General features: G+C 35.2%; 1 protein-coding gene across 1 annotated transcript in view; it reads right to left on the bottom strand.

Annotated features, from left to right (window-relative positions):
- Tenm3 (teneurin transmembrane protein 3) overlaps positions 1-16,159 on the bottom strand; it is a 339,337-nt gene that overhangs the window by 123,421 nt on the left and 199,757 nt on the right. Inside the window, exon 5 of the mRNA XM_076853679.1 lies at positions 3,829-4,043. Coding sequence (XP_076709794.1) covers positions 3,829-4,043 — 215 coding nt within the window. The remainder of the gene's footprint in view (positions 1-3,828; positions 4,044-16,159) is intronic.

Below are 16,159 nucleotides of genomic sequence, written 5' to 3'. Positions count from 1 at the left end.
TTTCTATGGCCCAATGTACCTCAACTCTTTTCTCCCTTAATGCTAAAGACAGTAACTGAAAAAAGTAAAAGGGTAGAAAATTTGAGTTTTAACTGGTCCATAATCATAATCATCAGCATTTTCATGGAAATCACCATTTGCATCACACCATGAACACTAAGAGAAGAGTGTTGGGGGGGGGAGGGCATGATGGGGGCAGTAGGAAGTAGCCGATGGTGTTTAGATAACTGTTGTGTTGTAGGCTGTTCTGTTATGGGGGCAATTCACACATGACTTCAGGAGGGTTATTCAAATACATACGAAAAAGTTCTCCTCTTTACACCAAAACCATCTCTACCGCAAATAACCAAATTAAATGGAATGGAAATATTCAATAATCTTTCTTCTCAGGGTATAAAGTGACCACATATGGGAAAACTTCAGTTTTCTTTGCAGTACTGGATGTGGATATTTTTGTGGTGGGTTAGGGGAAGGAGTCTTAAGATGTCATGCAATTTTTAGAATGAAACACTTTGGGCTAACTCTTCAGCCTTATTACTTGGAGAAAACCACCATGAAACAAAGTTTATGCTTAATAATGAAGATTTCATGTAAGACTGGAACTGTCTCAGTATGAAAGTTCTCTTTTAGGGTAATTTTCTTATGATGTAAAATTACTAAATATACATGCTTTTAAAATCTTTCTCATTTAAAGTTGCTTTAAACTACAATGTATTGACAAAGTCCTTTGATAGATCAATAAAAGAGAAGTTTACCCATGTTTGTTGTATTTATGTTGATTTTCTAACAGACCATAAAACATGCAAATAGATGTTTTTCAGGTATCTTGGCCATTCCTTTCTGAAAAGATCAGACTACCTGTATGATTGACTGATTGATTGATTGGTAAATAAATGGGGATTAAACTCAGGGGCACTCAACCAGTGAGCAATTTCTCCAGTCCTATTTTGTATTTTATGTAGAGACAGAGTCTCATTGAGTTGCTTAGCACCTTGCCATTGCTGAGGCTGGCTTTGAACTTGAAATCCCCCTGCCTCAGTCTCCATAGCTGCTGGGATTATAGGTGTGTGTCATTGTGTCTGGCTTACCTATATGTTTAGTTCAATCCTGTTATTAAAGTGATAAGAACTCAGAATCCATGAATACTCAAATATGTCCTTAAATAAACTTTTTGATGTGGCATAGTCTTTTATTTCATTGGATTGTAGAGAAGGAAGAGATTTTAGAGGTCATGTGATCTAAACATCTCCTTTTACCAATAGATAATGAAGCTTAGAGAAGTTGGTTGTGCAAGGTTACAAAGCCAAAAAGTGGCCAGGGTGTGCTTAGAATTCAGGTTTCTATCCCTTACTTTAAAACAATCTTCATCGCAAATGTACTAACAAGGCATAGCACGTGCAACTGTGAAACGTGAATTGCTTCCTTAGGTTTTTGACTGTCTAGGAGGATGAATTGGCCGTCAGAGAGAAGAAAGTCAATTGATTCCTTGGCAACAATCAAATGGACAGTTTTACACAGGGTCACAAAGGCTTTCGAAACTCAAGTGATTATTCTGAATGGCTGGCCAATTTTAATTATTTCAGGTTGATTTATTTAATGTTCCCCAGAAACAGAGAAATGTTCAATTTGGGCCGCTTTATAGCATATTTCATGTTTAAACACTGAACTCTGAAACAGTTGTTTGCTCTGTTGATCTGAATAAACTTGAGGAAGGAACTCTAATAACTGTGAAGCTTAAGAAAATGCAGGAACCTACTTAGACACATATATTGTGGTAGAAAAGTAGATATCATGTGCATTGTATTTAAATTACAGAAGAATTATAAGAAAACTTGAAACTGTATTATTTAAATCCTGATCTTATAGATTATCATCATTTGGATCTGAAATGTCCCCCAAAGACCATGGGCTACAGCTTGGTCTCCAGCTGGTTGTACTACTGGGAAACAGTGGCAACTTTAGAAGCGGGGTGTGGTTGGAGGAAGTAGGTCACTGGGGTCATGTCCTTTAAGGGTATATCTTGCCCATGCTGCCTTTGCACACATTCTCTCTCTCTGCTTCTCAGCCACCATGATGTATGCAGTTTTGTTCTACCACACGCTCCTGCCATGATGCTTTGCCCTTGGCAATGGGGCCAAGTGACCATGAACTGAAACCTCTGAACCCGTGATCCAAAATTAATCTTTTCTCCTTAAATTGCTTTTCTCAGGTATTTTGTCATAGTGACAGAAAGTTAGCAAGTTAAACTTGTAAAATGTTAGCCATAGCCCCTTTAAATAAGACTTTCTAGTGTATGACACAATAAATAATTTTTTTATCTTAAGTTATTTTTCTGGGTATATGAGTTGTATGCTCACTGTTGTGCTTAGCTTAGAGGTATGTTTCTTGAAATAGAGAAAGATAATTTAAATTTATATGTGGTTTCAGTGGAAAAATATTTTTTTCATATTTCCCTGGACTATTGCTATGAATGCAATCTATCTGCTATAACTAAAATTCTAGAGGCACACATCCATTTAGGAAAATCTGCTTATTACATCCCAGTCAGTGTCACCTATAACATGAACTGAAATCAAATCTAAAATTGAAAATTGGACACAAGTACATTGTAAGAAGTATTTGATGTACAAGGATCCAGGGCATTTACTTTAATAATATAGATAGGAAAAATGAATACTCTACAGCATGATATTCAAAAATTTCACAGCCATAAACTTTACATATGTATGTGAACCTGATCCATGATGACATTAGAGAAAGCATGCTGGAATTTTCTTACTCATGTTTCTTTGAAGATGTGATTTCTTTACTAGTGTCTGATCAGTTTCTCTTCATAATTTATGTTCCTAGGTTATAGAAAAAAGCATTTCTCATAAAATTACATAACATAAAATATACATGAAAATTCTCAGTTGTGTGTGTGTATGTGTGTATTGCTGAGGATGAAACCAGGGTCTTGTACATGCTAGGCAAGTGCTCTATCACTGAGCTACATTCCTAGCCCTTTTCATTTTTACTTTATTTTGAGACAGATACTTTGTCTCAACCTCCCAAGAAGATGGGATTTATACTTGGTTTTCTATGAAAGCTCTTTTGCCTATTAATCTCGATGTTCATTCTTTTAGAAGAATAGTGGCTTGAATTTGATAAAGTTCATGCCATTATGTTTATATTCCCATAATTTCTTCACTAAGAGTAAACCTGACATAAGTTTTTAAATAATATATTTTCAACAGAATGAATATATATTTATGGTGAATATGTTATGCATCTACTACATAAAAGTTTATAATCATATGAAATTATCACAGAATTTCAGAAAATCTGTCCTGATTTACTAGGTATACAGGTGATGCTCAATGTTTATTAAGTAACACACAAATTTTAGCAAATTTTAAATCAATAAGTGATGATCAAAGCAATTCAGGAAGAAAATTGTGTTCTTCCTACAACTGATAGGAAAACCTCAAACCAAATATATAAGCTACATTCTAATTTCTTTCGATAGTAAAAGATCCATTCAAAAGTGTTTGGTTAACCAAACAGCTGAACTTAAGAAACAGAATAACTTTTTATTTCTTGGTACTGGGGATTGAACCCAGGAGTGCTTTAATAGTGAGCTACATCCCCAGCTCTTTAAAAATATTTTTTTATTTTGAAACAGGGTCTCTATGTTAACAAGTGGGGGCCTCACACTTGTGATTCTCCTGCTTGGCCTCCTAAGTAACTGGAATTACAGATGTGCCACCGGGCCTGGCAGGAATCAGAGCAGCTTGTAAAAATGCAAAGGACACTTTCCATTTTCTTCACAACAAAGCTTGCTCTTACCTGAGTATGGGATGGTGGTAAGCCTTTTCGGCCATATACTCCAATCAATGCATCCTTCTGAAGAGAGATATTGAACTTCAGAAACTGTGGCTGATCAATAAAGAGCTGTGATCTCCAGAAGATCCCAGGAGGAACCTCCTGAATTGCTCTTCGGCCAATATCAAGTTCTCCAGAATCTATGGTGTTATTTTCTTGTGTAAATCCACCTAATTTTCCTGAATGTGAAAGATCCATGGATGAAGAACAGAAAATGAAAATAAAACAGGTTTCTTTTCCAAAAACAATTTTCACAAAATGCTCATGCATTTCATCTTCTGATAATAAAATGTGCTCACATAATTTTCACTTTAAAAGCATTTTTGTCAGATATTGTTGTTTTACTAATTCTGATATAACACATTCTTTAAGATATTTAAGTCAAAATCCTTTGACTTCCCCCCAGGTATGCCTATTATGGAAGCTGTTTTCACACCTACGGTCTTTCTTGATCATTTGAAACACAATTATTTTACAAATTATACGTCTTGTTATTTCTTGGAAGAGATTAATCTGGTACTTCTTAGTTATCCTAACCATACTATAATACTGCAAAGTATAAATTAAGCAGAATGAATTATGGAGATTTCCAAATCAGTCTAAGCAAATGACAACAAAACCAATCCATGGCCCTGACTCATGTGGTCCTCTCTAAGGTATATACTAGATGAATGAAAAATCAGATATATAAAAGAATGTAGAGAAGGGGTAAAGGGGACACTGTGAGGGACAGAGTGACATGTTGAAATTCTCATTTTTAATGTAGGCTGTCACAACTTTTCTTTCTTTTGACTCTCATTTCACAATCAACTTTCTGCCTTAGTGGGCCTATGACATCATCCCTCCCACTAACCTTCAGTCTACAGGAACAAAAACTTTCTGCTCTCTGGGTCTCTGCCATCTCTTAGACACTATCTTTCTTCCTGCATGGCCTCATTCTTGGAAAACAGACCCAAGATTCCACTTTTTTTTGATATGGCATTCTCCTTTCACCTCTTGGATGAGAGGTCCTTTCTCAATTATTCTATGGAGGTTAGCAGTGAAAGAATATTTACCATTTACCAGTAAATGGAAACACATAGCTTAATTGGTTCTTATGTAGAAAGGGTCCATGAAAACTGAGAAACAGAATGAAATTGGGCAAATTATCCTCTATCAAATTCATACCTCTTAAAATGATAACAAAATTGACTTACCAATTTTATTCTTATTTTAAAAAATATTAAACAGAATATAGCCTCTAAAGAAGTCAATAATTCAAAATTTGAGGACTTAATTTCAAATGAGAATTATAAACTATCTCGTCCTAATGAAAAAGGAGAAAGTCTTCTATCTGTCAAGAATCATTAATTTGACATTGAGTTTGTTTTTACAGAATGTCTTCTAGGGACATAGCACTGAGGCGATAACAAGAAATATAAACTAAACAATAATATCTTAGAGATGATTTCCTGCCACTTAAATGTTTTTTTTCCATCAATCAGCTAATAACCTGATTGAGGAGACAACACCTACAAACTGATAAATTAAATAACAATCTAAAGCAATGTATGACTGAGGAAGGAGGAGGATTTCACTGTAGGCTGGACTTCTAAAGACAGGTAGAACAACATTTCTGAGTGGGAATAAACATCATGATATAAAAAATGACTGTGGAAATGAACATGTGTTAGGATTATGGTGAACAGAGAAATCCATCTGGCTAGGAAAGAGGAACATTGGTTTTGGAGTCAGATGACCTGAGTTTGAATCCTGATTCTGACACCAACTGGCAGAGTGATCTTATGGAAGAGACACTAAATCTCATTTGGAAAAATAGAGAAGGGAATGTGATCACTGGACTACTGTAAGGATTAAATGAGCATGATACCCAAGTGCTATTGCAGTGGCTGGTCCTTAGTACTGAATGAATAAAAACAATAGGTTTATCATGGGAGTAATGGGAGATAAGGCTGCAAAGAGAAAATGGCACAGTGTGTAGAGGGCCTTGAATAACAGGTTAAAGAATATTGTATTTATCCTTTATATTCTGTATGTATTTTCACTCTATCAAAGAGCATTATTATACTATTTCCCCAAGGATGTATTATATTTACTAGCATTTTATTACTACACATATAATTTATGGTATGCTTTTAAAATGGATACTTGAAGAAGACTTATGGGTAAATGGCATTTCAATGGCACAAAGCCACTTGTTCGTGTGTGTGTGTGTGTGTGTGTGTGTGTGTGTGTGTGTATGGTAATTGAGAGACCCAAAATTCAAGATTACTGAAAAGCATGCTTCACAATCATAGCTGAGTAAGACAGATACATGATTTCTGACTGAGACTGTAAAGCAATTCACAATAACTTCACTCGTTCAGATAAATGTGAGGTTTGAGGAGAGTATATTTCTAGTAAATGTTAGGATTGCTTATTACCTGTACTACTGCACCCCACGATGACACATGTTCCATCAGTTACAAAGGACAGCTACAGCTAAATGGAGACCCATTAAAGGTTCTGAGCAGGCTAAAGGTGAAATGGAATCATTGTTTCAAGAACATTAAAGTGTAGTAGTGTAGGAAGCGTGGAAATGGAGAGACCAGTGAGAATACAGTCATAAAAACCCAGGTAGGAGGCAGAAGGGGGTTGTACCAGAGAGCTTGATAAAAAGAAATTATTTGCAATTTTACTTCCTCTCTTCATTCTCAATGTCCATAATCATGGCACCTAACAGTCCTTCAGCAAATGGGTCTATTTTTCTTGAACCAATTTAGTAGTATAAAATGCTATAAGGAATAAAATTTCAAAGTTGAGTTATAGTCATCCATGTGATTTTTCATGTACCAACTCTTAAATAAACTGCATCATTCAAAGAAATTTTATTATTTATTTTATAATAATATGCATTCACTTTAGCAAAATTAGAATAAAGAGTTAATAAAAGAAAAATATAATCCATCACCTAGAGACTGGTTTTGCTTTCTATCTAAAGAGACATCTTGCTTTACCTAGTGAAAATTTCAAGTATTTGAGATGACTTTCTACTTTTCATTTAGGATGTTTCTGTACAGCAACCTACATTTGTCATGAATTAGCTTTTACTGAGAGGATTAAGGTGGGGGAAGACAGATGGGATTAATCTTTGGTGAGAACTTATGACATGACAGGTAGTTTTACCTGCATTATTTACATTAAACTTCAAGACTAACTCTATGAGTTCGATGTTTTGAGATGAGGAAACTAAGACTCACAGAAGTAGATTATGTTCTCACAGTAAGTAATAACTACATGGTGTAAATGGAGGGCTGCAGAATTCTAATATCATATTCCAATTCATCAGTACAATCTTTGCTCTTTATTAGAACAAAAATATTACTTTATGCTACTAAGTTTTAAATATATTCACTTATTTTACACAAAATCATATATATTAACTCATTAAACCACACTAGTACATCTACATTGCTCATAATTTCAGGATGTAAAGTTATATTTTCATTAGGAAGGAATAATGGGTTTTTATTTAAAAAAAACTACCAAGGATGCTGCAACATATCATTCTTTATGTGGTAACTTATAATACATCCCTAATAAATTTTTGTCATTTGGTTGATTTCCATATAAAATAATTTTTAAAATACTGAGAGCAATGATAGTCTTCTTCCCAACTGAAACCTGTTAGCACACTATCCTATTAAATATGAATATGGTTCAGGTTTGTCTAATTCATTCAGTTTATGCACTTCTACCCTTTTATTACACTTTATTGTTATTAACAAGTTCTATCTTTTCTATATGAAGTTTATGTAATTTAATCTACTCTCTAATGGTGATCCTATCTATTGCTACTGTAAGCGATTTTAGAAGTTTTAATAGCATACCTGTGCTTTAAGAGCTGTTAAACACAAACTGGTACTAATCCCAGAAACTTTTTCATCCCAAACATCTTTATTCATGTGTAATAGCTTTGGTAACAGTAATCAAATTTTGAATTCTAGGGTTTAAGCTTTCACTATCTCAAAGTAATTTAATAGCCAGGTATTTTTGCTTTGCTGCTTTCTTCATATTGATTTTGAGAGGTTAAAAATCTGTCTCACTGAAATGATATGAGGACCAATTGTTGTGTCAATGAGTATACCTACTTATCCAATTAGTCTCAGAGCTAATTTAACAGATGCTTCTTTACAGAAAGAGAGCTCTTTCAATTCTAAAACAACAGCAAAACAAAACAAAAAAAACCAAACAAGGTTGATTGGATGTGCTTGAATGAGGCAGTAGTGGTTATGATAATTTTTTTCCTGCCTGTAATGAAAAAAACTAATTAAATCATAATGTAATAGAGTTTTAGAGTTCAAGGTACCCAGGGAGGTCTAGGGGTTTTCAAACAAGGTTTGTTACACCCTGGGGTACTATTATTGTAAAATACATATTTGGTGTTCATCCCCATTTCTTGAAACATGACACCTAAAATCTTTGAGATCTCTGAAGTGACAGTGTCTTTTTGTACATTATTGAAGTGGTTGATAGATGGCAGGCCCCAAGTAGCTTCAGGAAGGGGGCTGATCATGGGAAAGACCAAGACAGGATCAAAGGGTTGGGACTTTCAGGCCCACCTCCCAATCTCCAGGGAGAGGAGAAGAACGGAAAGTTAAAGTTAATCACCAATGGGTAATAATTTGATTAATCATTCCTATGTTAACAGACCCACCATAAAACTCCCAAAGGACAGAGATTAGAGAGCTTTGGACCACTGAGTACGTGGAGGTTCCCGGAAGGACCAGGGCCCTTCTCCCATACCTCACCTGTGCATCTCTTCATCTGTGCTCTTTGTAGTATACTTTGCAATGACCCAGTAAATGTATGAGTCTTGTGAGCCACCCTAGCAAGTTAACTGGACCCAAGAAAGGGTTTTGGGAACCCCAATTTGTAGCCAGGAAGTTAGAACACAGGTAAAGCAGATGGGGTTGTGACTGGCAGCTGAAGAGCAGGGGACTGAGCTCTCACTGGACTTTGACTCTGTCTCCAGAGACAGTGTCACAAGCAACTTGGAGGCAAGGAACCCAGTTGGAGTCTTCCACAGCACTGCTTGCTTGCTTGCTGGTGGGAAGACTTCCCACACCTTTGGAGCTCACAGAATCTTTCATGTTGATGGTTGTGGTACGTGAGCAGAGGACAGATGGTTTATTTTTCCTGTGCAGGTACATTTAGACATGTACTTGTTTATGAAATTAATTTTTAGAATCTCAACTTCCACATGTAGACATTTTTTAAAACATAAGGTACACTTCTCACATATACAAAATCTGACATGATACATTGTCTTGGGTCATGAGCTTCCAGCAAGCCAAACAAAGGCAAAATTTAAAGTATTTATGTTGGCGAAACCTCCTATACTCAGGGCACCAGAAACCCAATGCAGGGATTCAGTGTTTCTCTGTCTTACCTGTATTTCCATCAAGCACAAAGTGTGGGGTTAAGAATGGGGTACTCAGGATATTGAGATGTTTGGAAGTCAATCTATCAAGAGGGAGGGATAACTAAGGCTTTATCACCTACCCTCAACCATTGTCAAAGAACGTTTTTAACCTTCAGAAGAGTTTCAGAATGACCAAATCAATAAAGCAAGAAATATTAAATGCAACAATGCTTCGTTTATTACAATTGTGAAGCTTATGGTAAGGATTTGTGCTTTATCTAGCTACCTAACTAGAGCAGGAATCCAGAACTGAGATGGTTGTGACAAAGTGCAGATTTATCAATTTGAACTGAAAACAATGTCAGATTTTTTTTTCCTGACATAAACTAAGTTTGATTCTAATGAGTACTGGCTCTTCTAGTTAAATTATATCAAAGCTATTTCCCATAAATTAAATGGTCTAATTAAATCAATATATTTAAAGCATGCAATGTTCTTGAAAGCATTCAAAAAGATTACAATGGTAAAGGTGAGTTACAATGTACAATAGTTTCAATTTTCCACTCCATTATGATTGTACTAAACAGTGCTGTTATGTAAAAGAATAACAGGATAATTAGTATTTTGCTAGGCTTGGTAATGACTTTTTTGGTTTACCACACAGAAATAGAAAAGGGTTAATACTAAAATCTGTCTGCCAAGTCTTTTTTAACACAGGTAGTTGCCAATTCTTTGCTTTCAATAAAACTGAAGGAAAAATGGGATGGCACTGTCAGCTTATAGATCACTAAACATACTTTAAGGAAATAGATTGCAATGTGATTTTTTGACATTTGACTAGCGAGGATTGCAATGAATTGAACAGCTTCACTCAAAAAAATTCCTTCCATTCCTACTTATCTTGCAGCAAGATTTCTCATTCTTATATTTGTAAAAAGGGGAAATGGGAATAGGAATAATATAGAATTCTGCTTTATTCTGTAAGTAATTTTCACATACATAAACTCTTTGCAAAAATTCCCATTCACCTCATTTGGAGAGATTTTGCCAATACATTTCTACTTTTCGTGTTTCATAATTATCAAAATATTTAGCATATTTATGCAATAACTAAGTCACATTCAATCAATTATTAGAACTAACAGTTATACCCATGATTTCATACAGAAAAGGTTTTAAGAAACACATTTACATGGTCTCAAGAAAATTTTTAAAATTCTACTTAATTTTGTATAGATATTTTCTTAAAAGGAATACAAGAACAAGATAGATCACATGTGTATTCTAGCTTTTCCTGTGAAATATGAATCTCATCTCTGGGTGCCTGTCAACTTCGATTTGCTTCAAATTATTATGCTATTTAGAAGGAATTTATTTTGAATTAAAGTCTGAGAACATGCCTTTTCTAAAAGGTAGATGCAGACCTGACCTTTCATAATGATCAGTAATGTAGAAATGTAAGGACATAGCTGATTTTTCTCTGCTGAGATCCACCAAAGTGGCAGCTTAGATTAGTGTTACATTTCCACATGGGCCTCTAGTTTGAATATCAGGGGATTAAAGTGTCTTTGTCTTTTTTAAAAAAAAATCTGTCCTGTTGCTTTTCAAGTCAAGAGAGCTTCTCTAATTTGGCCAAATCAAGTGTGGTCATTCCTGTTAGTATTTTTCAAATGCTCTTTATTGATTGTGAACACACCTGGGAGTCAGTGAGCCACTGACATGATTTCATAAACTTGTAAATACTTGCACAACCCCTTCCTCTGAAGCTCATCAGTCCTCTTAGATAAAAGCTGGACACAGAAGTCTTTCATCGTGCCCTGAATTCCAGAAACTTTGGCTTCAGAGGAAATAAAGGAAGGCCAGTCTCAGGGCTTTCATCCTTCCTCACTGAGATCACTACCTCCATAAACCCCTAGAGTCTAAACCTGGGAATGATCATAGGAAATACCAAGGTTGTCTGCAGGGTGTACAGAGAAAAAGAAGGAATAACGGAGGAAAACACAGAGCCAGGGAACAGTCTGCCCTGTAGTTATTCTAAATGCAACGTTTGTGGCTTAGGAATCAAACCAATTAAAGCCTTCACAGTGAGAGTGAGATGAACCAAGTCTTCAGACACACTAGGGCACCATCTTGAAGGTTTTTTTTTTTTAAACATGTCCTGTTGTGCTTGACTGTGGGAGTCACCAGCAGTCTTTTCACCTACTAACTCTGATTTTTTTCCTTTCATCAGTAAGGATGTGTCACAACAGTCTTATTAATGTCTTAAAATAACAGTTGTCAGTGTGTGGAACCATAAAGAGACGACGTGCACAAGGCTATTGTTACTCCTCTCCTTCTGTGATACACAGCTCACATGAAAACACATCAGTACCGTGGCCTTTAAAAGAAAACCTTTTAAGAAGTACTTTGATCTTTGAAAAACATTTTGTAGATGTTTATCAACCATAGATGTTACAAGGGCAAAACAGTGTATTTAATATCACGTTGATAATTAAGAGGTTTGGTATCTGTTTAAAAATTATTTTGTGATATCAGAAAAATCATTGGAAGTCACAAAACACTAAATATTTCTCTACACATATCATCAATTTGCTATCTGCCTATGATGAAGTAAACAAGCCTGTAATGATTAAAATGGAAAGGCAGCAAAGAAAACCCAATTATCAAAGTGAAATTGCAATTGTTGAAGAGGGTAAATAATAGTAGCATTATTATAGGTCCCACAGAGGCACTAATGATTAAGATGACAGGAAGCAAAATTAGGCATTTGTGGACAATCAATAGCCCACTCTCTGATTTTGTGACCTAAACTTGGGTTCATACCTGGACTCTGAGATCTCTGAGAGAACACAGGTTTAAAAAATAATAATAATAACCACATGCCATAACTTAACATTGTGAACATATACAGTATTACATCACAAGTTAAAAAAAAAACCCAGCTACTTTGTAAACATAGTTTAGTGGATAAAATCAATATAGCAACTAATTAAGAAACTATTATACATTTCAACAACACAAATATTATAAAAAATATTGAATAAAATTCCATGTTCTTGCAACCCCATTAGGCCTATTTCTTCAAATCAAAAGGCAATCTTTAATGTGCTACAATATCCATTTTTCTGAAGTTGTATTGTATTTGAAAAAATCGATACACGATGAACAGAAATGTAAACTTTAAAAGTAACAAATATTGTTTTAAGTAGGATGAATCATCTACATGTATACATGAACACATCCATAGTTTTTCAATTTGCACTTTTATATAAAAGTTTTGTTGTTGTTGTTATTGTTTTTGATTGGCAGAGTCATTTGTCATAGTTATACTAATCAAAATTTATAAGCTTTTGTTTTATTCTTATATTATCTCCAATTATCCTCCTCTACATTTTGGAATTCATATCACTGCCCCTTTCAATAATTCTGGTATTGCGATGTCCTCTCATGGTATCATACCTCTACTTTCCCTTACTGTATTATTTTCTAATTCATTGCAATTGCTTACTTGATTTTGGCCTTGTCTAGAAATCCACATGTTCTGGGAAAAGCAACTGCAACTGTCTTTTTAAAAAAATTTCTATATTCTAGAAATATATTCTTGGTGTATATCACATAATATACAATAAATAATCTAAATGAATCAATACTATCCATTCAAAGGAAAAATAAGAGTCCTTTCATAAAATCCAAGTAACTAAAAATATAAATAGATAGTTATAGGGGCTTCTATTACTGCTTTACTGTAATTACTGTGGATATTATTGATGATGATTTAAAAATCTATCTTCTTGAGAATTTTGCTACAAATTATAAATACATAATCTTGAATTACAGAAAAATGCAAACTAATAATTACTGATATGTATCACTGCTTGGCATTCTACATGTATTATCTGATTTAAACCTCACTACTACCTTATAAAAAAACAGGAAGTTAGAGAAGGTTATTTGCATAAAGGCCAGTGAGTGGCAGTTCTTGACCATTATTACATCAGTGTTTGCTCTGCATATACTTTATGCAAGGTACTGTGCTGGCCTTTTATATACTTTATATCACATCATTTTCACTCATTCGTTCAACAAATACTCTTTAAGTACCTATTACAGACCAATAACTGCTAAGAGTTTCGCATAGAGCAGTGGAAAAATAATGATCTTTGCCTTACACTTCAGCAATGAAGGTATACATTAAATAGTAAATAACCATTAACAGTTTCCAAGTATTTGTTATGGACTATATACCATTTAAACCATGTAGTCAAAATTAAGTGGTTTGACTACTCAAAACCATTCTATAATGTAAATTATAGTACTATAATTTATAAATAGTACTAGTTCCTTTTAATTGATAAGAAAACTAGAAACAAAGAAGCTCTATAACTTGTCCCAAGTAATACAAGCATTAATGGTCAGAACTAGGACAGAAAACCAGGCAGTTTGGCTCAAGAGTTTATACTTATATCTCTCCGCTACACAGTTTTTGTATTGTAGTGTGGTGCAAAGAGCAGCCAGATGTGGAAAGCCTTGTACGTCATTTAAAGGCATGTGACTAGAATCTGGGTCACCAAGGGGTTTGGTGAGGTATTTTTATTTCAGATTTGTATGTGAAGAATAGATGAGCAAGATTGGAGACAGTACAGATAATTGGCTGCTATAATTCAGGTGAAAAATGATAACACTCAAAAGAGATAATGAAGTTAGATTTGTCAGGACTTAGTGATTGATTAAATATGAGAGTTGAGATAGTAGGAGGAGTCAGGAATGACTCCTAAACTTCCAAATCAGTTAAGTAGGTCAATAACAATGTCATTTCCTGATCTTGAAATCCCTGAGAGAGGGGCACAGTTGGAGAGAGATGACGTGGCAGTCATGTTTTATGAAGAAGGCCACAACAATATCTACTATCCAAAATGCCCTTAGGCTATATGTTCCTCCATTTTCCAAATTAGGAGGGGGAGCTGACCGCCCCTTACCATGAAGCTGCGTTGACCGTCCTTGACTTCTTGACCAATAGGATGTGATGAGAGTGATGTTTCAGAATATCTGATGCTAGGTCACAAGAAGCCCTATCATAGCTTCTTTTGAAATCTCAGAAGTTCTCTTTTGGGATGATCCTCTTCAGAACCAGCTAGTGCATTCTGAGAAGCCCAAGCCACATGGGAAGTCAACTTTAGGTCCTCTAGAGGACATCCACAGTAGAGCTGAGCTTGAATCTACAAATGGCATCAAATGCCAGGCATGTAGATGAGCCTCCATGTACTTCTAGATCAATGGAGCCTCAGATAGCCCCAGCTGACATCTGGAAGTAATTGCATGGGAGTCTCAAATAAGAATGCAAGAACTTTCCCAGTTAACTGACAGAATTATGAGAGATGATAAATTGTTTTTGTAAACTACTAAGTTACCGGTATGATTTGTTATACAGTAATAGACACCCAAAGTAGGTGATGGGTTCAGTTTTAGACACATGAAGTTTGAGATGCTTGGAAGATATCCAAGTGGAGATGTTCCAAAGAAACTTGGATAGATTTTATGAGTTGATTTCTGGAGCTAAGGAGAGCAATCTAGGCTGAACTTATTGATCTTGGAGTCTATGGCACATAGAATGTCAGGAGAGATGATGAGAGAATCTATGAAAGAGTAGAGTCCCGAGAAAGAGTAATGTTTAGGGACCAGGTAGAGGGAGATGAACCAACTGAACAAACTGAGATGGTCCTATCAAAATTGTTAGGAAGTTACAGTGAATGTGATATTACAGAAGCTCAGAGAAAAGAACACCTCAATTAGGAAGAATTGGTTAACTTTTAAATGCTATCAAGAACTCAAATATGATAAAGAGTGAAAAGCATTTCTTGGTGCTATTGACATGGCAATGGATAACCCTGGAAGATATCAGTTTCAAAAAGTGGTGGTGACAGAGGACAGTCATGAGAAGGAGTACTGCAGAAACCAGACTGGCATAGCAATATGTGGAAGGTTAAACAGGTTGGTATAGGAAATAAACACACTGTGTTCATAAAACTGTAAGAAAGAAGAGCAAGACTTGGTGGAGTTGGAGTAGGAGGCAGTAAAGGGAGATTTTTTTTTTCTTCCTAAAACATGAGAAACCCTGGAAAGTTCAAATGATGACTGGAGAGGGTCAGCAGATGGGGGGAGTTTTAAAAATACAGAATGAGATTAAGAGAATCTTGGAACAAATAGCCTTGAATAGGGGGAGAAAATGGTGAAAGGATAGATCCACGTACATACAGGAATGGATATTTGTTTACAGGAAATCAAGGGAGCTCCTTCTTTTATTGTTCTATTCAACAGAATCCAAAGTCATTTGCTGAGAGAGGGCTATAGGTTACATATGGGGCAGAGAACCCTGCATGGGAAATATAGTTGGATTGCCAGACTATAGAAGCTGGTGAGCCAAGAGTTAGGTACTACTATTCCCTCTTTACATGTGAGGAAACTGAGCCTCAAAGAGGTTGAGTAACTTATTCAAGGTTACAGAGTAAATAAAGGAAGGAGATAGAATTTGAGTATAAGCCTGTGTGATTTTTTCCAGTACATTAAGCTAAATGAATTCTTTGGTCCAGGGGAATAATTCTAATTTCTAGGAAGACTGTTTGAGCTCCAAACTTTATTCTTATCTATTTATTCACTTTGTCCATATCCATCAGTTTTGTCCGAGCCCATACACTTACGATACCTCATCTCTAAAATATGTAGTCAAAGAAGGTCTCAGGAATAATCAGTAAAGGATCACAGCATATAAGATAAATTCTTCTTTTAGATACTAACTACCATTTAGAAGCTTTGGTTCCATATTAACTTAAAGGCAAGTAGGGAGTTCACTGAACCATTAGCACAATGATTGTTTCTTAGAATTATATTTACAAA

The sequence above is a fragment of the Callospermophilus lateralis genome, chromosome 4 (genome assembly GCF_048772815.1).
Source record: "Callospermophilus lateralis isolate mCalLat2 chromosome 4, mCalLat2.hap1, whole genome shotgun sequence".
NCBI classification, from domain to species: domain Eukaryota; kingdom Metazoa; phylum Chordata; class Mammalia; order Rodentia; family Sciuridae; genus Callospermophilus; species Callospermophilus lateralis.
This window is presented reverse-complemented; position numbering and strand designations above follow the sequence as displayed.